General features: G+C 48.3%; 2 protein-coding genes and 1 pseudogene across 2 annotated transcripts in view; 2 read left to right on the forward strand and 1 right to left on the reverse strand.

Annotated features, from left to right (window-relative positions):
• The window catches only part of LOC135272911 (DNA polymerase epsilon catalytic subunit A-like), a 37474-nt gene extending 15315 nt beyond the window's left edge, over window positions 1-22159 (forward strand). The window contains exons 4-8 of the mRNA XM_064371615.1: window positions 8850-8915; window positions 13437-13495; window positions 14789-14861; window positions 20960-21127; window positions 22073-22159. Coding sequence (XP_064227685.1) covers window positions 8850-8915; window positions 13437-13442 — 72 coding nt within the window. The 3' untranslated portion in view covers window positions 13443-13495; window positions 14789-14861; window positions 20960-21127; window positions 22073-22159. The remainder of the gene's footprint in view (window positions 1-8849; window positions 8916-13436; window positions 13496-14788; window positions 14862-20959; window positions 21128-22072) is intronic.
• LOC135272910 (histidine-rich glycoprotein-like) overlaps window positions 1-23594 on the reverse strand; it is a 68377-nt gene that overhangs the window by 24423 nt on the left and 20360 nt on the right. The window lies entirely within an intron of this gene.
• Window positions 17109-22931, forward strand: LOC135272912 (putative uncharacterized protein FLJ44672; annotated as a pseudogene).

Raw genomic sequence — 23594 nt, forward strand, 5'->3', positions numbered from 1 at the left:
AAATATATAGCCAGATAGCCAGGCATGTTGTCTCACACCTGGCGTCCCAGGTACTCAGGAAATAAATAGCCAGATAGCCAGGCATGGTATCTCACACCTGTAGTCCCAGCTACTCAGGTAATAAATAACAGAGAGCCAGGTATGCTGTCTCACACTTGTATTCCCAGCTACTCAAGAAATATGTAGCCAGATAGCCAGGCATGGTGTCTCACACCTGTAGACCCAGCTACTCAGGAAATAAACAGCCAGATAGCCAGGCATGGTGTCTCACATCTCTACTCTGCGGCAATCAGGAAATAAATAGCAGATATCCAGGCATGGTGTCTCACACTTGTAGTCCCAGCTACTCAGGAAATATGTAGCTAGATAGCCAGGCATGGTGTCTCATACCTGTAGTCCCAGCTACTCAGGAAATAAATAGCAGATAGTCAGGCATGGCGTCTCACACCTGTATTCTCAGCTACTCAGGAAATAAATAGTAGATAGCCAGGCATGGTGTCTCACACCTGTAGTCCCAGCTACTCAGGAGATAAATAGCCAGACAGCCAGGCATCATGTCTCACACTTGGAGTCCGAGCTAATCAGGAAATAAATAGCCAGATAGCCAGGCATGCTGTCTCACACCTGTTGTTCAAGCGACTTAGGAAATAAATAGCCAGATAACTCAGCATGGTGTCTCACACCTGGAGTCCCAGTTATTCAGGAAATAAATAGCAGAGAGCCAGGCATACTGTCTCACACCTGTAGTACCAGCTATTCAGGAAATAAATAGCAGATAGCCAGGCATGCTGTCTCACACCTGTAGTCGCAGCTACTCAGGAAATAACCAGCCAGATAGCCAGGTATGGTGTCTCACACCTGTAGTCACAGCTACTGATGAAATAAATGGCAGATAGACAGGCATGGGGTCTCACATCTGTAATCCCAGCTACTCAGGAAATAAATAGCCCGATATCCAGGCATGGTGTCTCACACATGCAGTGCCAGCTACTCAGAAAATAAATAGCAGAGAGCAAGGTATACTGTCTCACACCTGTAGTCCCAGCTACTCAGGAAATAGCCAGATAGTCAGGCATGGTGTCTCACACCTATAGTCCCAGGTACTCAGGAAATAAATAGCAGATAGCCAGGCATGCTGTCTCACACCTGTAGTCTCAGCTACTCAGGGAATAAATAGCCAGATAGCTGGGTATGGTGTCTCACACCTGTAGTCCCAGATACTCATGAAATAAATGGCCAGATAGCCAGGAATGGTGACTCACACTTGTAGTCCTAGCTACTCAGGAAATAAATAGCCAGATAGCCAGGTATGGTGTCTCACACCTGTGGTCCCAGCTACTTAGGAAATAAATAGCCAATAGCCAGGCATGGTGTCCGACACCTGTAGTCCCAGCTAATCAGGAAATAAAACGCCAGAAAACCATGCATGGTGTCTCAGATCTGTAGTCCCAGCTGCTCAGGAAATAAATAGAGAGATAGCCAGGCATGGTATCTCACACCTGTAGTCCCGGCTATTCAGGAAATAAATAGCCAGATTGCCAGGCATCGTGTCTCAAACCTGTAGTCCCAGCTACTCAGGAAATAAATAGCCAGATAACCAGGCACGGTGTCTCACACCTGTAGTCCCAGTTATTCTGGAAATAAATAGACAGATAGCCAGGCCTGTTGTCTCACACCTGTAGTCCCAGCTATTGAGGAAATCAATAGGTAGATACCACGCATGGTGTCTCACACCTGTACTACCAGGTACTCAGGAAATAAATTATCAGATAGCGAGGCATGGTGTCTCACACCTGTAGTCCCAGCTACTCAGGACATAAATAGCCAGATAGCCAGGCATGGTGTCTCACACATGTAGTCCCAGCTAATCGGGTAACAAATAGCAGAAACTCAGGCATGGTGTCTCACACCTGTAGTCCCAGCTACTCAGGAAACAAACAGCAGATAGCCAGGCATGGTGTCTCACACCTGGAGTCCCAGCTACTCAGGAAATAAATAGCAGATAGTCACGCATTGTGTCTGACACCTGTAGTCCCAGCTACTCAGGAAACAAATAGCAGATACCCAGGCATAGTGTCTCACACCTGTGGTCCCACACACTCAGGAAATACATAGTGAGATAGCCAGGCATGGTGTCTCACACCTGTAGTCCCAGCTACTCAGGAAACAAATAGCAGATACCCAGGCATAGTGTCTCACACCTGTGGTCCCACACACTCAGGAAATACATAGTGAGATAGCCAGGCATGGTGTCTCCCACCTGTAGTCCCAGACACTCAGGAAATAAATAGCCAGATAGCCAGGCATGGTGTCTCACACCTGTAATCCCAGCTACTCAGGAAATACATAGTCAGATAGCCAGGCATGGTGTCTCACACCTATAGACCCAGCTACTCAGGAAACAAATAGCCAGATAGGCAGTCATGGTGTCTCACACCTGTATTCCCAGCTATTCTGGAAATAAATAGACAGATAGCCAGGCGTGGTGTCTCACACATGTAGTCCCAGCTAATCGGGAAACAAATAGCAGACAGCCAGGCATGGTGTCTCACACCTGTAGTCCCAGCTACTCAGGAAATAAATACCAGAGAGCCAAGCATGGTGTGTCACAACTGTTGTCCCAGCTATTCAGGAAATAAATAGCCAGATAGCCAGGGATGGTGTCTCACACCTGTAGTCCCAGCTACTCAGGAAATAAATACCAGAGAGCCAAGCATGGTGTGTCACAACTGTTGTCCCAGCTATTCAGGAAATAAATAGCCAGATAGCCAGGGATGGTGTCTCACACCTGTAGTCCCAAGTATTCAGGAAATAAATAGCAGATAGCCAGGCATCGTGTCTCACACCTGTAGTCCCAGATACTCAGGAAACAAGCAGCAGGAACCCACGCATAGTGTCTCACACCTATGGTCCCACCCACTCAGGAAATAGTGAGATAGCCAGGCATGGTGTCTCCCACCTGTAGTCCCAGATACACAGGAAATAAATAGCCAGATAGCCAGGCATGGTTTTTCACACCTGTAGCCCCAGTTACTCAGCAAATAAATAGCCAAATAGCCACGCATGGTGTCTCACGCCTGTAGTCCCAGCTACTCAGGAAATAAATAGCCAGATAGCCAGGCATGATGTCTCACACCTGTAGTTCCAGCTACTAAGGAAATAAATAGCCAGATAGCCAGACATGATGTCTCACACCTGTAGTCCCAGCTACTCAGGACATAAATAGCCAAATAGCCAGGCATGGTGTCTCACACCTGTAGTCCCCGCTACTCAGGAAAAATATAGCAGATAGCCAGGCATGGTGTCTCACTCCTGTAGTCCCAGCTACTCAGGAAATAAATAGCAGATGGCCAGGCATGATGTCTCACATCTGTAGTCCCACCTAATCAGGAAAAATATAGCAGAGAGCCAGTCATGGTGTCTCACACCTGTAGTCCCAGCTAATCAGGAAATAAATAGCCAGATAGCCAGGCATGGTGTCTCACACCTGTATTCCCAGCTACTCAGGAAATAAACAGCCAGATATCCAGGCATGGTGTCTCACACCTGTAGTCCTACCTACTCAGGAAATAAATAGCCAGATAGCCAGGCATAGTGTCTCACACCTGTAGTCCCAGCTACTCAGGAAATGAACAGCCAGATAGCCAGGCATGGTGTCTCACACCTGTAGTCCCAGCTATTCAGGAAATATGTAGCCAGATAGCCAGGCATGGTGTCTCACACCTGTAGTCCCAGCTACTCAGGAAATGAACAGCCAGATAGCCAGGCATGATGTCTCACACCTGTAGTCCCAGCTACTCAGGAAATAAATAGTCAGATAGCCAGGCATGGTGTCTCACACCTATAGTCACAGCTACTCAGGACATAAATAGCCAAATAGCCAGGCATGGTGTCTGAAGCCTGTAGTCCCAGCTACTCCGGAAATAAATAGCCAGATAGCTAGGCATGTTGTCTCACACCTGGCGTCCCAGCTACTCCGGAAATAAATAGCCAGATAGCCAGGCATGGTATCTCACACCTGTAGTCCCAGCTACTCAGGTAATAAATAGCAGAGAGCCAGGCATGCTGTCTCAAACTTGTAGTCCCAGCTGCTCAGGAAATATGTAGCCAGATAGCCAGGCATGGTGTCTCACACCTGTAGACCCAGCTAGTCAGGAAATAAACAGCCAGATAGCCAGGCATGGTGTCTGACACCTCTACTCCCCGGTAATCAGGAAATAAATAGCAGATATCCAGGCATGGTGTCTCACACCTGTAGTCCCAGCTACTCAGGAAATAAGCAGCCAGATAGCCAGGCATGGTGTTTCACATCTGTAGTCCCAGCTACTCAGGAAATAAATAGCCAGATAGCCCGGCATGGTGTCTCACATCTGTAGTTCCAGCTATACAGCAAATAAATAGCCAGATAGCCAGGCATGGTGTCTCACATCTGTAGTTCCAGCTATACAGCAAATAAATAGCCAGATAGCCAGGCATGGTTTCTCACAGCTGTAGTCGCAGCTACTCAGGAAATAAATAGCCAGATAGCCAGGCATGGTGTCTCACACCTGTAGTCCCAGCTACTTAGGAAGTAAATAGCCAGATATGCAGGAATGATGTCTCATACCTGTAGTCCCAGCTACTCAGGAAATAAATAGCCAGATAGCCAGGCATGGTGTCTCACATCTGTAGTCCCAGCTACTCAGGAAATAAATAGCCAGATAGCCAGGCATGGTGTCTCACATCTGTAGTCTCAGCTACTCAGGAACTAAATAGCAGAGAACTAGGCATGCTGTCTCACACCTGTAGTCCCAGCTACTCAGGAAACATATAGACAGATAGCCACGCACGGTGTCTCACACCTGTAGTCCCAGCTACTCAGGAAATAAATAGCCAGATAGCCAGGCATGGGGTCTCACACCTGTAGTCCCAGCTACTTAGGAAATAAATAGCCAGATAGCCAGGCATGGTGTCTCACACCTGTAGTCCCAGTTACTCAGGAAATAAATAGCACATAGCCAGGCATGGTGTGTCACACCTGTATTCCCAGCTTGTCAGGAAACAAATAGCAGATAGCCAGGCATGGTGTCTCACACCTGTAGTCCCAGCTACTCAGGAAATAAATAGCCAGATAGCCAGGCATGTTGTCTCACACCTGTAGTCTCAGCTACTCAGGAGGCTGAGGCGAGAGTATTGCTTGAGCCCAAGACGTGGTGATTGTAGTGATCGTTCCACTGCACTACAGCCTGGGTGACAGAGCCAGATACTATCTCAAAAAAACAAATGTTGTCATTTGAACACAGTGACTCATGCCTGTTATCCCAGAACTTTTGAATGTCCAGGTGAGATCCCTTGAGCCCAGGAATTCGAGACCAGGTTGAAAGGCAACATAGTGAGACTCTGTCTCACAGAAAATTTAAAAAGTAGCCTAGAATAGTGGCACATGCCTCTGGTCCCAACTTCTCAAGAGGCTGAGGCAGGAAGATCACTTCAGCCCTGGACGTCATGGCTGCAGTGAGCCGGGATTGCACATTGTACTCCAGCCTGGGCAACAGAGTGAGATCTTATCTCAAAAGTTACATTGTCAAACTCCTAGAAGTAGAAAGAAGAATGGTAGCTGCCAGAGGCTGTGGCGGAGGCAAGAGGGAGTTACTCCCTGGCAGTTACAAAGTTTCAATCATGCAAAATGAGTATGTTCTAGGTCTGCTATACACTTTCATGCCCGTAGTTATCAATCCTGGATTGCTCAATTAAAATTTTGTTAAAAGGGTGGATCTCGGACACACCCCCTTCCCTCGCGGGGACCGCTGACACAACCCCCTCCCTCGCGAGGAGCTCGGACACACCCCCTCCCTCACGGGGAGCTCGGACACACCCCTTCCCTCACCGGGAGCTCACGCACTCACCTCCTTCCCTTGCCGGGAGCTCGGAGAACGCGGAAGTGCCCGCTCTGCAGCCGTCTCCGTTACCAGCCCGCGCATGCGCGCTCCTGGAAGAACCAGCAGCCCCGCCTCTACTTCCGGTTGGCTCCGCGTGAGGGGCCGGCCTCCGGCAACGTCACAGAGGCGGACCGTTGGCGACTTCACGCGGAGGTGTGTTGTCTGGGAGCTGCGTTGTCTTCTCCGCAGAGCAGAGCCCGGTAACCTCCACCTCCCGCTGTGTCCTGTGTGCTGCTGGCCGGAGAAGCGTAGGTAACAAACTGCGACCCAGCACCGCGTTTATGTGGGTCAAAAATAGAAAAAGTGTGTCCGGACCCTGGGGAGGTAGGACGTTTCCTTCAGGCCAGGAGTTCAAGGGCAGCCTGGCAAAGTGGTGTGACCCCATTTCTGTAGTCCCACCTCAGCCTCCCAGCTACTTGAACCCCAAGGTTCAAGGCTGCAGCGAGCTGTGATCCTACCACAGCACTCCAGCCTGCGAGACTGAGGTAAACCCTGTCTTAAAAACTAAAAAAGAAAACTATCCAAGCGTGCGATATTGGGGGGCTGCTTCAAGAAAAATGGAGGCTGCCTGGGCCCTGTAATCCCAGCACTTTGGGAGGCCGAGGCGGGAGGATGGCTTGGAATCAGGAGTGTGAGACCGGCCTGAGCAACATGACAAAACCCCGTCTCTACAAAAGATACAAAAATTAGCCAGGCACAGTGCATGCCTGACCTAGTATTTTGTATTTTTTTGTAGAGATGGGGGGAGTCTTGCCCCCGTGTTGCCCAGGCCGGTCTCGAACTCCTGAGTACAAGCCGTCTTCTCACCTTGGCCTTCAGAGTTGTTGGGATTAAAGGTGTGAGCCACGGCGCCCCACTTGGGTTAGGCTATTTAATAACAAAGTCTGTGGCTCGGCTTGGTGGCTCACACCTGTAATCCCAGCACTTTGGGAAGCTGAGACAGATCACTTGAGGGCCGGTCCCAGCGGGGGAGTCCAGGGGCAAATGGTGCGGGGTGGGCAGGAGGAGACCAGGGACGGCGAGCCGGTCCCGGCGGGGGAGTCCCGGGGCAATAGGTGCGGGATGGGGGCAGGAGGAGACCAGGGACAGGGAGCCGGTCCCGGCGGGGAAGTCCAGGGGCAAACGGTGCGGTGGGGGCAGCAGGAAACAAGGGAGGGCGAGCGGGTTCCCGCGGGAGAGTCCAGGGGCAATCGGTGCGTGGGAGGGCAGGAGGAGACCAGGGTCGGCGAGCCGTTCACGGCGGGGGAGTCCAGGGGCAAACAGTGCGTCGGCGGTCAGGAGGAGAACAGGCCTGGCGAGGCGGTCCGGGCGGCGCAGCTCAGGGTCAAAGGCTGCGGGAGGGGCAGGAGGAGACCAGGCACGGCGAGCCGGTCCCGGCGGGGGTGTCCAGGGGCAAATGGTGCGGGGGGCGGGTCAGGAGGAGACCAGCGACAGGGAGCCGGTCCCGGCGGGGGTGTCCAGGGGCAAATGGTGCGGGGGGCGGGTCAGGAGGAGACCAGCGACAGGGAGCCGGTCCCGGCGGGGGAGTCCAGGGGCAAACGGTGCGTGGGGGGGCAGGAGGAGAACAGGGACAGCGAGCCGGTCCCTGCGAGGTAGTCCAGGGGCAAATGGTGCGGGGGAGGCAGGAGGAGACCAGGGACGGTGAACCGGTCCCGGCGGGGGAGTCCAGGGGCAAACGGTCCGGGGGGTGCAGGAGAAGACCAGGGACTCCGAGCCAGCTCCTGCCCGGGAGTCCAGGGGCAAAAGGTGCCGGGGTGGCAGTAGGAGACCAGGGACGGTGAACCGGTTCCAGCGGGGGAATCCAGGGTCAAATGGTGCGGTGGGGGGGTGGGGCCAGGAGGAGACCAGGGACAGGGAGCCGGTCCCGGCAGGGGAGTCCAGGGGCAAACGGTGCGTGGGGGGGGGGGGGGCAGGAGGAGACCAGGGACAGCGAGGCGGTCTCGGCGGGGGAGTCCAGGGGCAAACGGTGCGGGGGTGGCAGGAGGAGACCAGGGAACCCTAGTGGATCCCCACGGGGGAGTCCAGGACCAAAAGGTGCTGGGGTGGCAGCAGGAGACCAGAGACGTCGAGCCTGTCCCCACGGGGGAATCCAGGGCAAACGGTGCGAGGGGAGGCAGGAGGAGAACAGGGACCGCGAGGCCGTCCCGGCCCGGGAGTCCAGGGGCAAACGGTGCGGGGGGGTGCAGGAGGAGTCCAGGGACGGCGAACCGGTCCCGGCGGGGGAGTCCAGGGGCAAAATGTGCTTGGGGGGCAGGAGGAGACCAGGAAGGCGAGCCGTTCCCGGCGTGGGAGTCTCGGGGCAAAAGGTGCGGGGTGGGGGCAGGAGGAGACCAGGGACAGGGAGCCGGTCCCGGCGGGGGAGTCCAGGGGCAAACGGTGCCGGGGGGGCAGCAGGAAACAAGGGAGGGCGAGCGGGTTCCCGCGGGAGAGTCCAGGGGCAATCGGTGCGGCGGGGGTCAGGAGGAGAACAGGCCTGGCGAGGCGGTCCGTGCGGCGCAGCCCAGGGTCAAAGGCTGCGGGAGGGGCAGGAGGAGACCAGGGACGGCGAGCCGGTCCCGGCGGGGCTGTCCAGGGGCAAATGGTGCGGGGAGCGGGCCAGGAGGAGACCAGCGACAGGGAGCCGGTCCCGGCGGGGGAGTCCAGGGGCAAACGGTGCATGGGGGGGCAGGAGGAGACCAGGGACAGCGAGCCGGTCCCGGCGGGGGAGTCCAGGGGCAAATGGATAAAAAGAGGTACTAGACTTTAAAACTTCTCTTACAGTGTCCAATTAAACTAATTATGAGAACCGCCAAAAAAGGGAAAAATTTTTTCAAAAGCAGTAAAATGGTATGGACTGTCGAGATGTAAAATACAGGAAATAAGTCATCATATGTTAATGTTGCTCTGAAATAGGGACATATTATTGACAATCAACCTTTGCTCAATTTTCAGAGAAATGGAATGATCGTATCACTGATCTACGTAAACACATCGAAGAATTATCTGAAAGAAAATACGGTATGTCTAAACTGGAAAAGTCCTGTAATACTTTGTTCATGAGTGTTTACACAATGGAGTCGCTGTTCATCTTTTTTTTTTTTTTTTTTTTTTTTTTGAGACGGAGTCTCGCTCTTGTTACCCAGGCTGGAGTGCAATGGCGCGATCTCGGCTCACCGCAACCTCCGCCTCCTGGGTTCAGGCAATTCTCCTGCCTCAGCCTCCTGAGTAGCTGGGATTACAGGCACGCGCCACCGTGCCCAGCTAATTTTTTTGTATTAATAGAGACGGGGTTTCACAATGTTGACCGGGATGGTCTCGATCTCTCGACCTCGTGATCCACCCGCCTCGGCCTCCCAAAGTGCTGGGATTACAGGCTTGAGCCACCGCGCCCGGCCTCGCTGTTCATCTTGTAGTGTCTGTCTACAATCTAGAAACATTCTTTGTTTCTAGATTACTGCAAAGCTAAGGAAAAGTTGTATCTCTTAAATTATCGGTTAGCATTTCTTTGAAACTTTCAGCATGGATATTGGGGATTTATTTACATATTTATTGCAAAGCCCTGGATCTTGGGGATTTAATTAATATTGTTTTTCTTTTTAACTAATTGTTTCTCTTTATCTGCTTTGTTAAATTTGGTATTAGGTCGGGCATGGTGGCTCATGCCTGTAATCCCAGCACTTTGGGAGGCCAAGGCGGGCAGTTGATGAGGTCAGCTTGGCCAAGTCTCTTATCCTGTCTGAGCCTTGGTATTGTCTTTCGTGGTTGTGAGAACTGCAGATCTGTCTCGAAGATTTGATAACATGCTACAGTGCTTCACATAATACCGGGTATATAAATACACAATAAATGCGTCTTCCTTAAGTTCTTATTTACTTATTTATTTATTTTTTGAGACAGAATCTTGCTCTGTTGCACACACTGGAGTGCAGTGGCATGAGATCTTGGCTCACTGCAACCTCTGCCTCATGGTTTCAAGTAATTCTTCTGCCTCAGCCTCCCAAGTAGCGGGGATTATAGGCGTGCACCACCATGCTCAGCTAACTTGTCTATTTTTTAGTAGAGACAGGGTTTCACCATGTTGTCCAGAGTGGTCTTGAACTCCTGACCTCAAGTGATCCACCTGGCTTGGCCTCCCAAAGTGCTGGAATTTCAGGTGTGAGCCACTACACCCGGCCTATGTTTTTATGATATTGTTAATTTAGTATTATTCTGAGTACAAATCATTTGCTGTTAAAGTTTTATGAATTCACTGTTTTATAAATTGACTGACAATTTTTATAAATGTCAGTGCTTTTATAAGTTGAAACTGATTATGTTGTGGGGGCTTTTGTTGTGATGGTGGTTTATTAGATTATTTTGTTTAAAGACAACAATGTTCATCTGTTGTGAAATTATAAAACGTGAAATTATAAAAACAATCTTCACATTTTATAATTTTAAAGCAATATTAATGGTAATTGCCTTAGGGAAAGTTTTTTTTTGTAATATGAAAGTATGATATTCAAGTTTAGTGTACAGCAAAGGATATTAAATCTAAGCACTAATGTGCTGTATAGTGCACTTGAAACATTAGTACTAATATCAGTGTTTAGCAGATAGACCTTAACACACGATGATAGCAAAAAAATGGAGCTGTTTTGATGGGAGACTGTTGGTTATGTTTGATTTTAATACTCCCCATGCTCTTGACTTTCTTTTTTTTTTCTTTGAAACAGAGTCTTGCTCTTTCACTCAGGCTGGAGTGCAGTGGTGTGATCTCAGCTGACCGAAACTTCCACTTCTTAGGTTGAATCGATCCTCTTGCCTCAGCCTCCCTAGTAGCTAGGACTACAGGTGAGTGCCACCATGCCTGGCTAATTTTTTAATTTTTAGTAGAGATGGGGTTTCACCGTGTTGGCCAGGCTGGTCTCGGACTCCTGACCTCAGGTGATCCAGCCACCTTGGCCTACCACTGTGCTGGGGTTACAGGTGTGAGCCACCCCCACTTGGGTAGCTCTTTTTTGAGATGGAGTTTTGCTCTTGTTGCCCAGGCTGTAGGGCAATAGCTCAATCTCAACTCACTGCAACCTCTGCTTCCCGGGTTCAAGCTGCTATTCTGCCTCAGCCTCCAGAGTAGCTGGGATTACAGGCATATGCCACAGTTAATTTTATATTTTATTAGAGATGGGTTTTTTTCATGTTGGTCAGGCTAGTCTGGAACGGTCTACCTCAGGTGATTTGCCTGCCTTAGCTTCCCAAAATGTTGGGATTACAGCCATGAGCCACCATGCCCAGCCCAGCTCTTGGCATTTTATAGCTGTTATATTAGTTGAATCTTGAGTAAATAAATGCTAGCTTAAAAGTTGCAGTTCAGGGAATCTTCTGTTTCCGTTATTAAAAAAAATTATTTTTACAAGTCCAATAAGGTTACACTGATGTTTCTGTTTTGAAAATATTACCTCTTCCATTTAGTACTGTATGTATTAAATAATATTAGCTGGTATGTTTTTCTCTCTTTATAATGTGGTTCAGATTTCTGTAGAAAGTCTGGCTGTATCTACATTGCCTTAATGTAATGGGATCTATGTATCTTTTCTTTTCTTTTTGAGCTGGAGTTTTGCTCTTGTTACCCATGCTAGAGTGCAATGGGGTGATCTTAGCTCACTGCAACCTCTGCCTCCTGTGTTTAGGTGATTCTCCTATCTCAGCTTCCCAAGTAGCTAAGATTATAAGCACTCACCACCACAACTGGCTAATTTTTGTATTTTTCTTAGAGATGCGGTTTTGCCATGTTGGCCAGCCTGGTCTCCAATTCCTGACCTCAGGCGATTCACCTGCCTTGGCCTCCCAAGTGCTAGGATTACAGGGGTAAGTCACCCTGCCTGGCTGTAGTGGGATATTTCACTGCAAACTTTGATGAACAGAATATTAGCACTTTGGGTGTTATTTTTATTTTCCTCACACTGTTTTTCTTTGGACTGAATTACAATAACAGAAGTAAAGATGAAATTATAAAAGTTAAAGAGCAATGCCTGGCTCAGTGGCTCATGCCTGTAATCCCAGCACTTTGGGAGGCCAAGGTGGGTGGATCACGAGGTCAGGAGATCGAGACCATCCTGGCAAACATGGTGAAATTCTGTCTCTACTAAAAGTATAAAAATTAGCTGAGCATGGTGGCGGGCACATGTAGTCCCAGCTACTCAGGAGACTTAGGCAGGAGAATCACTTGAACCCGGGACACGGAGGTTGCAGTGAACTGAGATTGTGCTGCTTCACTTCAGCCTGGTGACAGAGCGAGACTCCATCTGAAAAATAAAAAGTTAAAGAGCAATACAGATTGTGTTTAAATGATCTCTCTTTTTCTTTTTGTCCCGATAGCTCAAACAGTAAAAGCCAATGGTCTGTTGATGATCCTATACCCCTTTTCTCCAGTCTCATGTTGAAGATCTCTATGTAGAAGGACTTCCCAAAGGAATGTTTTTTCCTTTGTGAGACAGAGTTTTCACTCTTGTCGCCTCGGCTGGAGCGTAGTCGCATGATCTCGGCTCACTTCAACCTCTGCCTCCTGGGATCAAGCAATTCTCCTGCCTCAGTCTCCATATGGGCCAGGCTGGCCTCGAAATCCTGACCTTGTGATACACCTTCCTTGGTCTTCCAAAGTGCTGGGATTACAGGCATGAGCCACTGTGCCCAGCCTATTTTATGTATTTTTCATCTTTCCCTTTTTAATTTATCTGGGTCCAACTTTGAGTCAGTCATGCCAGTGTTAGCTTTTGAAACATGAACACCGCCCACACCTGACTGGCATGCAACTTACATTTTCTTTTACAATGTTGTGCTACTTTTGCTGAAGAAAAGAGTATCCATGTCTTGCTTTTCGGCCTGAGATTTTCATAGCATATGTGGGAATATATGATTGTTTTTGTAGATATGTAGAGGAAGATAGCCTTGAATGCAATGCAATATTAAAGGATTCCATTTAAGATTTTGTAGTATGCTTCAAAGAGCTGTGTGTTGCCAAGTTGCCACTTTACTTGTGAGGACACATGCTCCATGAAGCAACTTAGGAGACAATTTGCAATTATTTTTTTTTTTGTTACTCTTTAGAAACCTCAACTGAAGATTTAGTTGTGCTCAAGCATTCAGATTGTCTTTTCTTAATTTTTTTCTGAGAGGGAGTCTTGCTCTGTCACCTAGGCTATGTAGTGCAGTGATGTGATCTCGGCTCACTTCAACCTCTGCCTCTTGGGTGCAAGCAATTCTCCAGCTCAGCCTCCTGAGTAGCTGCGATTCCAGGTGCCTGCCACCACACCCAGCTAAGGTTTGTATTTTTAGTGGAGATGGGGTTTTACCATGTTGGCCTGGTTGGTCTCAAACTTTTGACCTTGTGATCCGTCTGCCTCAGCTTTCCAAAGTGTTGGAATTACAGGCAGGAGTTACTGTGCCCAGCCTGTCTTTTCTTTTCAAAACCACCCTTGGTGATTAAATATTAAATATGTACTAATGGATATTACTGTGCTAAATATTGCCTAGTGAATATTAAATATTCTCACCTTTCAGACATGAACTTATGAATTCAAGAACTGGAGATTTACAGCTTGATAAACCAGCTTCAGGAGGTACGTCTTCAGTCTTAGGCCAGATGAGAAGATTATGTGCAATAATTATTTAATGATTAACATTGATTTCTTTAATGGTACCTTCCACGTGAAATAATATGTCTCTAACTATTAATTGTTTTCCAGGATAAGAGAATTCATGCTGTCAAAATTCTAATGCCCTCTAAAACAGTCAACTTATTTTCTTTGTATTAACCCATTATAAATACATGTGGATGCTGGATTAATGGGTAGACAGCAGTAAAATAACAATCTTTGTCCTACTTCTCAGATGCAAGATTTATTTGGCGTAGCGCATCGAACAGTTTATTGTTCAAGTCTACGCCAGTCAACTGAAAAAGCATTCATCAAATGCTCATGATACCCAGAACATAAGAAGGTTTCCTTTTAGAGTATGCAGCCATGCGTATCATGTCTTCATTGTTAGATGTGTTTTCAAAGAAATAGAATTGATTTTCTCACTAGTTTTGGCTCTGGCGTGGTATGGGGACAAAACAGAATGGAATTAAGCTGTTTAGATTTACTAAAATGGGAGGATTGCCAGCAAGATCATGTCCCTAGTCTCCCCATAGCAAATGTCTCCTGCTAGCTGTTTATTTATTTATTGAGATGGAGTTTTGCTGGGTTGCCCATGCTGGAGTGCAGTGACATAATCTCAGCTTGCTGTATCCTCCCACCTTCTGGGTTCAAGCAAATCTTCCCACTTCATGTTTCAGGTAGCTGGGATTACAGGCACCTGCCACCGTGGCTGCCTAATTTTTGTGTTTGTAGCAGGGATGGGGTTTCACCATGTTGGCCAGGCTGGTCTTGAACTCCTGACCTCAGGTGATCTGCCTGCTTCAGCCTCCGAAAGTGCTAGGATTACAGGCATGAGCCACTGTGCCTGGCCCGGTAGCTGTTCTTGAGCACACCGCGTTCTGCTTTTTTCAAGCTTTAATGAATGTCTGGTTCTTCCTTTTTTTGTTCAGTGTTAGCATTGTTTCAGTAATAAGTACATTCTGGAATCTTAGAAATAGTTTTAGTCACAGGAAAGAAAAGATACTGCCTATTTTATAATAATAATATTTAGGCCGGGCATGGTGGCTCACGCCTGTAATCAAGCACTTTGAAGGCCAAGGTGGGTGGATCACCTGAGGTCGGGAGTTCAAGACCAGCCTGACCAATGTGGTGAAACCCCGTCTTAAAACAGTAATAATAATAATAATAATAATAATAATAATAATAATAATATTTAACAACCCAGGTTAGTAAACCCATTACATTGAGAAAACTTGTATTTTTGTGTTTCGACAGTAAAGGAAGAATGATGTGCCAGAATCACCAAACTAAGAAAGACAGTGGATCAGCTTTTCTGCAAAACAATTGGGTAAGCCTTTTTTTCCTCCTTTAAAGTATGTTACTGAGTAATGTCTTTTGTTTTGTTTTGTTTTGTTTTCTTTGTATGGAGTCTTGCTCTGTCACCCAGGCTGGAGTACAGTGGCTCTCTGCAACCTCCATCTCCCGGATTCAAGTCATTTTCTTGCCTCACTCTCCCGAGTAGCTGAGATTACAGGCGCACACCACCATGTATAGCTAATGTTTGTATTTTTTTGGTAGATGTGGATTTCACCATGCTGGCCAGGCTTGTCTTGAACTCCTCATTCTGTGATTCCCACGTTTTGGCCTCCCAAAGTGCTGGCATTACAGATGTGAGCCACCACACCTGGTGGGAATGTTTTTTATAATGTTTTATCTTAGGAAAGTAAATACAATGAGTAGGACTCAGCTCCAGTTTTCTCTCTTTTTTTTTTTTTTTTTTTTTGGTGATGGAGTTTCAGTGTTGTTGCTCAGGCTGGAGTGCAGAGTGGCACTGTCTTGGCTCACTGCAACCTTCACCTCCCAGGTTCAAGCGATTGTCTTGCCTCAACCTTTCAAATAGCTGGGATTGTAGGCACCTGCCAGCATGCCTGTCTAATATTTGCATTTTTAGTAGAGTTGGGGTTTCATCAGTTTGGCCAGGCTAGCCTAAAACTCCTGACCTGAGTTGATTCCCCCTCCTCCCAACATGTTGGGATTACAGGCATGAGCCACTACACCTGGACTCTCTGACTTTTTTTGTTTTTTTATTTAGATGGAGTCTCATTCTGTCACCCAGGCTGGAGTGCAATGGCAGGATCTCAGTTCACTGCAACCTCTGCCTCCCAGTTTCAAGTGATTCTCCTGCCTCAGCCTCCCGACTAGCTGGGATTATAGGCATGACCACCACACTTGGCTAATTTTATATTTTCAGTAGAGACAGGGCTTTGCCTTGTTGGTCAGGCTGGTCTCAAACTCCTGACCTCAGGTGGTTCAGCTGCCTCAGCGTCCCAAATTGCTGGGATTACAGATGTGAGCCACCATGCTTGGCCATCCTACAGTTTTTAATAGGCATAGATTATGGAAATTTTAATCCTACATAAGAGGAGAGAGTCGGGTAATGGAACCACATATGCTTTTTACTGAGTAGATTTTTCTGTACAGTCAAAGGTTTTCTGCAGGAGGATTGACACCATTGGGAAGCCTCTTTTCTTTGGGCTTTACCTGTGCCTGGGTGCCACTCTGTAGTAACAGAGCTTTGGCAGTAGCCACCACTGGGCATTTGAAGGTACAACCTCAGCCAACCTGTCTCATCTATCGTGTTCCTTAAATACTTCATCAACATTTCAAAACACTGTTTTAATTTGTTATTCAACAGCTTTTGCCACCCATAGTTGCTCTCTGCCCCATTTTTATTCTGCTTCTCAGCACAATTCTAGGTTATTGTTCTCTGTTCCCCCATTTTTTATAAAAATGTTCAAATCTTGTGGACTCTTTCTTGGCTCCTCTCTGTCTCATTTTCAGTCTCTTGAGGCCCCTGCCCTCGTCCTCTCTACACTGGAGAGTGCCAGCCGGCAGCTTCATCCTGAGCCCTCTTTCTTTCTTTCTTTCTTTTTTTTTTTTGAGATAGAATCTTCCTCTTGTCACCCAGGCTGGAGTGCAGCGGCACAGTCTTGACTCACTGCAACCTCTGCCTCCCTGGTTCAAGCGATTCTCCTGCCTCAGCCTCCTGAGTAGCTGGGATTACAGATGTCCGCCACTATGCCTGGCTAATTTTTCTATTTTTTTAGTAGAGATGAAGTTTCACCATGTTGGCCAGGCTGGTCTTGAACTCCTGACCTCGTGATCCACCTGCCTTGGCCTCCCCAAAGTGCTCAGATTACAGACATGAGCCCCTTTGCCCAGCCTCTTTCTCTCTTCTTACTGTGTCTTACAGATAATCCCACCTTGCCCACCTCTTGAAAATATTATATTGTCTGTGTCTTTGAGACTCTCATTCCTGGCCCTGAAGATGCTCCTCATACCAGACCTCTATATTTACCTATCTGCTTGACCCCTCCTCAGGCTTCATATGTCCCAGGCAAAGTCCCCATTTCCCTCTCCAGGAGCTCCTCTCAGGGTCTACCAGCTGCCCAAGCCAGATGCCCAGGAGTTACCCTGAGGTATGATTGTCTCCCTTCCCGTATCCAGCCTAGCAAGGCCTGCTGACTCTGCCCAAACACAAAGCCCGGATTCTACCCCATCCTCCTTCACTGCCCTCCAGTGCCCAGTTAGAGCCATGCCACAGAACGGCCAGGTCAGGCTCATTGAAAGCAGGAGGTGGAGCCTGTCATTCTCTGGACTGTCATCTGTAGTGGCTTCCACTGTACTTGGAGAAACCTCACAGCCCCTGATTGGATCTGCAGGGGCATGGGTGAGCTGCTCTCTGCCATTCCTCTGCTTTTCCCACATGCCCTCTGTGGATTGCTTGCTCTGTGCCAGCCACTCTGGTCATTTGTGTGCCTCTCTTCCTCTCAGGTCACAGCCTCCTGGCACTGTTGCGCTGAGGGCTGGTGTTTGTGGAATGCTGTTAGTTGAGGGCTTTCTGCGCTTCTCCTTTCTATTAGCATCACAGTTGAAATGTCACCATGCTGGAGAGGTCTTCACTGAGCACCGTCTCACCTCAGCCTCCAGGCTCACTGATTCATCCTCCTTTCATTTTTCACAGAGCGCTGCTGGCTGACTTCTTCCTCCTGCTTCAGCACAGTGGCCCTGACAGCGCAGATCATGCCTGTCTTGTTTACTTCTCAAGCAGGTTCTCAAGTGATTCTCCTGCCTCAGCCTCCCAAGTAGCTGGGATCACAGGTGTGCACCACGACACCCAGCTAATTTTATTTTTCATTTGTAGTAGAGAAGGGGGTTCCACCATGTTGGTCAGGCTGCTCTGAAGCTCCTGACGTAAGGCGATCCACCCACCTTGGCCTCCCAGAGTGCTGGGTTTACAGGTGTGAGCCACTGTGCCCGGCCAGGAATGGATTATTTGTATGCTTCCCCTTTTGAGCAAACTGTCGTGGTGTTGGTGGGAGTGTAGTAGCAGTGAGGACGACCAGAGGCCACTCTCGTCACTATCTTGGTTTTGGCTGGCCGCTTTACTGCAACCCATTTGATCAGCAAGGTCTTTATGAACTGTATCTTGTGCTGGCCTCCTTCGTCACCCTGTGACTTAGAATGCCTTAACTATCTGAGAATGCAACTCAGCAGGTCTCAGCCTCATTTTACCCAGCTCCTATTTTAGTTGGAGTTGCTCTGGTTCAAATGCCTCTTGACGGTATTGCTGCTTGCTTTATGGTCCCCGAAAGGGGAAAGGAAATCTTAGGATTTTCATTGCTGTGAACCACTGCAAGTATTGAGAAAATAATCACTACATCCAACCTCATAATCCTGAAGTCATTTGGTACCTGTGAGTCAGGTGTTGGAAACTGGGCGCTGTGGGAGACGGTGCCCTGCCCCATGCATTCTGGAGCATTTAATCCGGTGGGGAAATGTGTAGTAAGTAGGAGATATTTACTATGTAAGAAGGGGTTGTGGTCTGGGAAAGAATTAAGTGGAATAAGGGGGATACTGAGGCAGAGGGTGCGATTGGGACAGCCTTGGTGATGCGTGAGGAGCACATTCTGCAGCTGGTCTCACCTCTTTCTAAAACTTGCAGTTTTCACTCTCAACCCTAACAAAGGGTTCTTTTTTGTTTTATAGAAAGTTTGTCAGAATTAGGTTTATATATTTTCTTATTGAATTAACAGAATAATTTGATGTAACGTCACTCTCTAGTATGACTGAAAGCCTCTAATCTTTTACTGTTATTTATTTATGGGCATATTTCTTTTTACAGCTATGATAATTATTTCACTTTGTGTGATTTCTCAAAAACACATGTTTCTTATGTCAAAGAGCTCCTACACTAGATCCCTTCAGATTTGATGCTAATAACATGAAGTAAGAATTTAAGACAAGTCTTTAGATGTTAAAGGAAAGCCAATCTAATAGCAAAGAAATTAAGTAATTAATTTCAAGTTGACATTCACGTTGAGTTGCGGAGGTGGGGGAGGCAGTTTGGTAAATGAGTTCAGAAGTAAGGAGAAAGGTCTGGCAATAGATAGAATTTTGGATTTTGTAGTAGTGTTTTGATAGCAGTTGTTGATAGCACCAAAATAAATTATCAGTGAGCTCCCTGACAGCTCCCTGACTTTTCTTTTTCTTTTTTTTTTTAAATTATTTATTTATTTATTTGTTTTATTTTATTTCATTTTATTTTTTTTTTGAGATGGAGTTTCGCTCTTGTTACCCAGGCTGGAGTGCAATGGCACGATCTCGGCTCACCGCAACCTCCACCTCCTGGGTTCAGGCAATTCTCCTGCCTCAGCCTCCCTGGTAGCTGGGATTACACGCACGCGCCACCATGCCCAGCTAATTTTTTGTCTTTTTAGTAGAGACGGGGTTTCACCATGTTGACCAGGATGGTCTCGATCTCTTGACCTCGTGATCCACCCACCTCGGCCTCCCAAAGTGCTGGGATTACAGGCATAAGCCACCGCGCCCAGCCTCCCTGACTTTTCTTTTTAAAGAAACAGGGTCGTGTTATTTTTCTGGGCTGGGCTAGAACTCCTGGGCTCAAGTTGTCCTCCTGTCTCAGTCTCCTAAGTCGTATCTAGGGCTACAGCCATGTGCCACCATGCCGAGGTTTGAGCCACTCCCAGCCATCATGTTGCAAAATATTTAAATGTTACGTTCAGAGGTGCATGGGAGATCTGTATATAAATAGCATCACGTAAATTGCTTGAATGTTTCTCGTTAGAGTTCTGTTTGGATGTGGCTTTAGAGCAGGGATTAGTAAATTCTTTTTTACTTTTTTTTTCTTAAGGCAGATTCTCACTCTGTTGTTTAGGCTGGAGTGCAGTAGATCCCTGCAGCCTCTGCCTCCCGGGTTCAACTGATTCTCTTGCCTCAGCCTTATGAGTAGCTGGGACTACAGGTGCCGGCCACCACACCCAGGTTTTTTTTTTTTTTTTTTTTTTCCTAGAGACAGGGTTTCACCATGTTGGCCAGGCTGGTCTCGAACTCCTGACCCAAGTGATGCCCCCGCCTTGGCTTTTCAAAGAGTTGGGATTACAGGCATGAGCCATGGTGTGTTACCATTTTTTTTTTCTTTTTTTACATTTTTAAATTACAGTTTTTATACCTATTCAGAAGTAGAGAAAATAGTACAATGAACACAAAAACCCATTCCTGGGTTTCTGTGATCATTAAGATTGTCCTACATTTTGTTCTATTTCTTTTCCTCCCTTTGCAAGAATATCATAAAGCAAATCACAGTCTTCACATCGTTTTACCTGTTCAGTGCACATCCCCAAACAGCCACTATCTCATCACATCTCACAAAACTAAAAATGATTTTTTGGCGTCAGCTCATTGTTTGCTTTATATCTGGATCCAAACAATCTTCTTGTGCTAACTTGGTTATTATGCCTCTTTTAATCTAAACCAGCCTCTGCTTACTATTGTTATTTCACATTCCATGAATTCTTTGTGGAAAGTTATTTCTTTTAAAATAACATGCTTACAAGGTTGAAGGGGTAAAGAATATCGATCTTGTGGTTGCAGTGCAGATGAAAGTGTAGCCTGAATGGGCCAGTGTGCAGCAGCATGGAGGAGGGTTATTAGAGGTCACCAGCAGGGAGTAGCAAAAGGCTGCTTCCAAATAGTATTTACAGGCTGGGTGCGATGGCTCATGCCTGTAATCCCAGCACTTTGGGAGGCTGAGATGGGCGAACCACCTGAGATCAGGAGTTTGAGACCATCCTGCCCAAAATGGTGAAACCCGGTCTGTACTAAAAAATACAAAAATTAGCCAGGCATGATGGCAGGTGCCTATAATCTTAGCTACTTGGGAGGCTGAGGTAGAAGAATTGCTAGAACCTGGGAGGTGGAGGTTGCAGTGAGCTGAGATCATGCCACTGCACTCCAGCCTGGGTGACAGAGCAAGACTCAATCTCAAAAAAAAAAAAGTGCTATTTAGGTTGTATTCTTTATTTTCTATAATAATTTTCTTTCTCTCTCTTCCTAAGGGTATTAAAAAAAAGTTTTATCTTTTAGGATCTTTGAAGATCTCTTTTAAGACCAAAACTTTGAAGCACATTCAAATGATTTGTATGTGGAAGGACTACTGGAAAACATTCCTTTCAGAAATCCCTCGTGATATGGAATTCCAAGGCTGGAAAACAATCAGTCAAGTGGGCAACTGAATTAAATTTTTATTAAAAGGTAAGATAATCTGCAGAAACAAATTAAGAAGAGATTAATTTGATGAAGATGGGCCTTTTGTTCCCGTCTCATTATGACTTCTTTATATTTACAATTAATATTTAGATTCGCTTATTGAACAAACGTTTATTTAGTATAAGCGTTAGATGTGCAAAATTGGGTCTGACAAGAACCCTGTTGTTGGGGGCTTAATACTAAGAAAAATAAAATGAGAAGTTATTGAGCATTTTTGGGGAAGAAGCAAGGATGACATATCCAGTTACTGTCTCATTAAAGATCAATGAGAAAGCAAAAGCCAAGTATTCTAAATTCCATCAGAGAAAACCATTTAAGCTTTTGTTTTTGAGACAGTCTCACTCCGTCACCCAACCTGGAGTGCTGAACATGATCATCTTTAAACACAAAAATTAATCACCATCACAACAGAAGCCCCACAACATGATCTTCTTCACTTACCAAAAGCGAAAAGAGAAAGGGAACCTGTTTCAAATATGAGTAAAGGCAGGGAGGTGTCAAATATGGTCACATATTCACATACCTCACCCATCGTGTGTGGAGTGAGGAGTGCCATGTGGGTGTGGTGGGATTGCACAGATAGACTTGTGTGACCAAGTGGAAGAAGGGCTTAGAGCCTACCAAAGAAGTGACAGTCATTAAATGGTCTCATAGTGTTATGCCCTAGCGAGTTTAAACAGACGCGCCATGCACTGAGTTTGTTGAGAGTCCACCTTTATGCTGGCATCTGAGAGTCAGCTAGAGGTTTGAGAGAGCTCAAACCTCTCGGCCAAGAACAAAGGTCAATCAACACTTTTATACCAGTTTAGGGTCGGGGGCAGTAAGCAGATTATTACAGAAGCAGAAGGAGCAGGTCAAGGGAAGGGGGGCTTGTCTAACAAAAAGTTCTACTTAAGATTGTTTTTTTACTCAAGATGTTTTTTCACTCAGGCGCATCTCCCTCCTGACAGTGGCCTCTCCAGGCCCAGCTCTGGCCTCCCGAGCACCAACCGCTGCCTGCCGGTGGCTACCCTAGGCCAAGATCCTGCCTGCCTCCTGGCTGCGTCCACAAGCCCAGCGCCTCCCTCACACTGGCCGGTTGAGGCCCAGCTCGTTCCTCTGGCAGACGTCTCTGGACCCAGCTCTCGCCTGGCGCTGGCCTCGCATCTGGGCCCAGGTCCTCCCCCGGGCCAGCTCGTGCCTCCCGGCGGCCTTTCCAGGCCTGAAGCTTCCTCTCTGGCCCCAGCCTCCCCAGGCCTGGCTCCTGCCTGCGCTAGGCCCCTCCGGGCCCAGCCTCCGCCTCTCAGTGGACCCTCCAGACCCAGCTCGTGGCCTCACCGTGGCCTCCGCTCAGCCCAGCTCCTGCCTCTGCAGCAGCGTGTTTCCACATTGCCCCCAGCCTCCCCGTGGCCGCCTTGGGCCAAACTGGTGCCTTCTGGTGGCCCCCTGGGCCCAGCGTTGGCCTTCTGGAATCCTCTGCGTGTCCAGAATATCTTCAGGTCAGCCTCTCGGGGCCCAGCTCCTCCTCCTGGCGGCGTCTAGGGACCCATCTTCCCGCTTTGCCTCGCAGCAACCTGTGTGGACTCGGCTCCTGCCCTGCTCCCGGCAGCCTTTGTAGGCCCAAAAGCTCAGGCCCTCAACTCAGGCTCTCCAGGCCCACTGGCTCATGCCTCACGCTGGCCTCTCCAGGCTTGGCTCCTGCCCTCCCAGGGTGTCTCCAGGCCCCAGACATTCCCAAGTCAGCTTCTGCCAGCCCAGCTCCTGCTGCCTCCTCCCACTGGCCTCCAGAGGCCCAAGCATTGGGTCCTGAAGTCCACCTCTGCAAGCCCAGCTCCTGCCCTCCTGGCGGCCCCCTCAACATAGGCGCAATATGTCATCACATAGGCGCAATACGTTGTCACGTGGGCTCCTCCAGGACCAGCTTCTGTCTCCCAGCGGCCCCATGAGGCCCAGCTCCTGTGTCTCACCAGCCTTCCAGGAGGCCCAGCCTATGCCTCCCTACTGGCGGACTCCCCAGGCCAGGATCGTCCTCCTGGCCATGTCTATGGGCCCACATTTTGCCTCCCAGCAGCCTCTTTTGGCTCGTCTCCTGGCCAGTTACCGGCAGCCTTTCGTCTGTCGTCCCGAAGCTTCCTCAGGTGGGGCCTTCCGGGCGTCCCTTCTGCCTCCCGGTGGCCTCGACAGGCCCACCTACCTCCTGACAGCGGCTTCTCCAGGCCCAGCTCTGGCCTCCCCACAGCCTCCCCAGCATCAGCCACTGCCTGCCGGCGGCTTCCCCAGCCCAAGATCCTGCCTGCCTCCCGGCTGCGTCCACAAGCCCAGCGCCTCCCTCACACTGGCCGGTTGAGGCCCACCTCGTTCCTCTGGCAGACGTCTCTGGACCCAGCTCTCACCTGGTGCTGGCCTCGAGTCTGTGCCCAGGTCCTCCCTCGCACCAGCTTTTCTCAGCCCACCTCACCTCTCATGGACTCTC

Source organism: Aotus nancymaae, unplaced genomic scaffold (assembly GCF_030222135.1).
Source record: "Aotus nancymaae isolate 86718 unplaced genomic scaffold, 86718_ANA_hifiasm-v0.15.2.pri h1tg000145l, whole genome shotgun sequence".
Lineage (NCBI taxonomy): Eukaryota > Metazoa > Chordata > Mammalia > Primates > Aotidae > Aotus > Aotus nancymaae.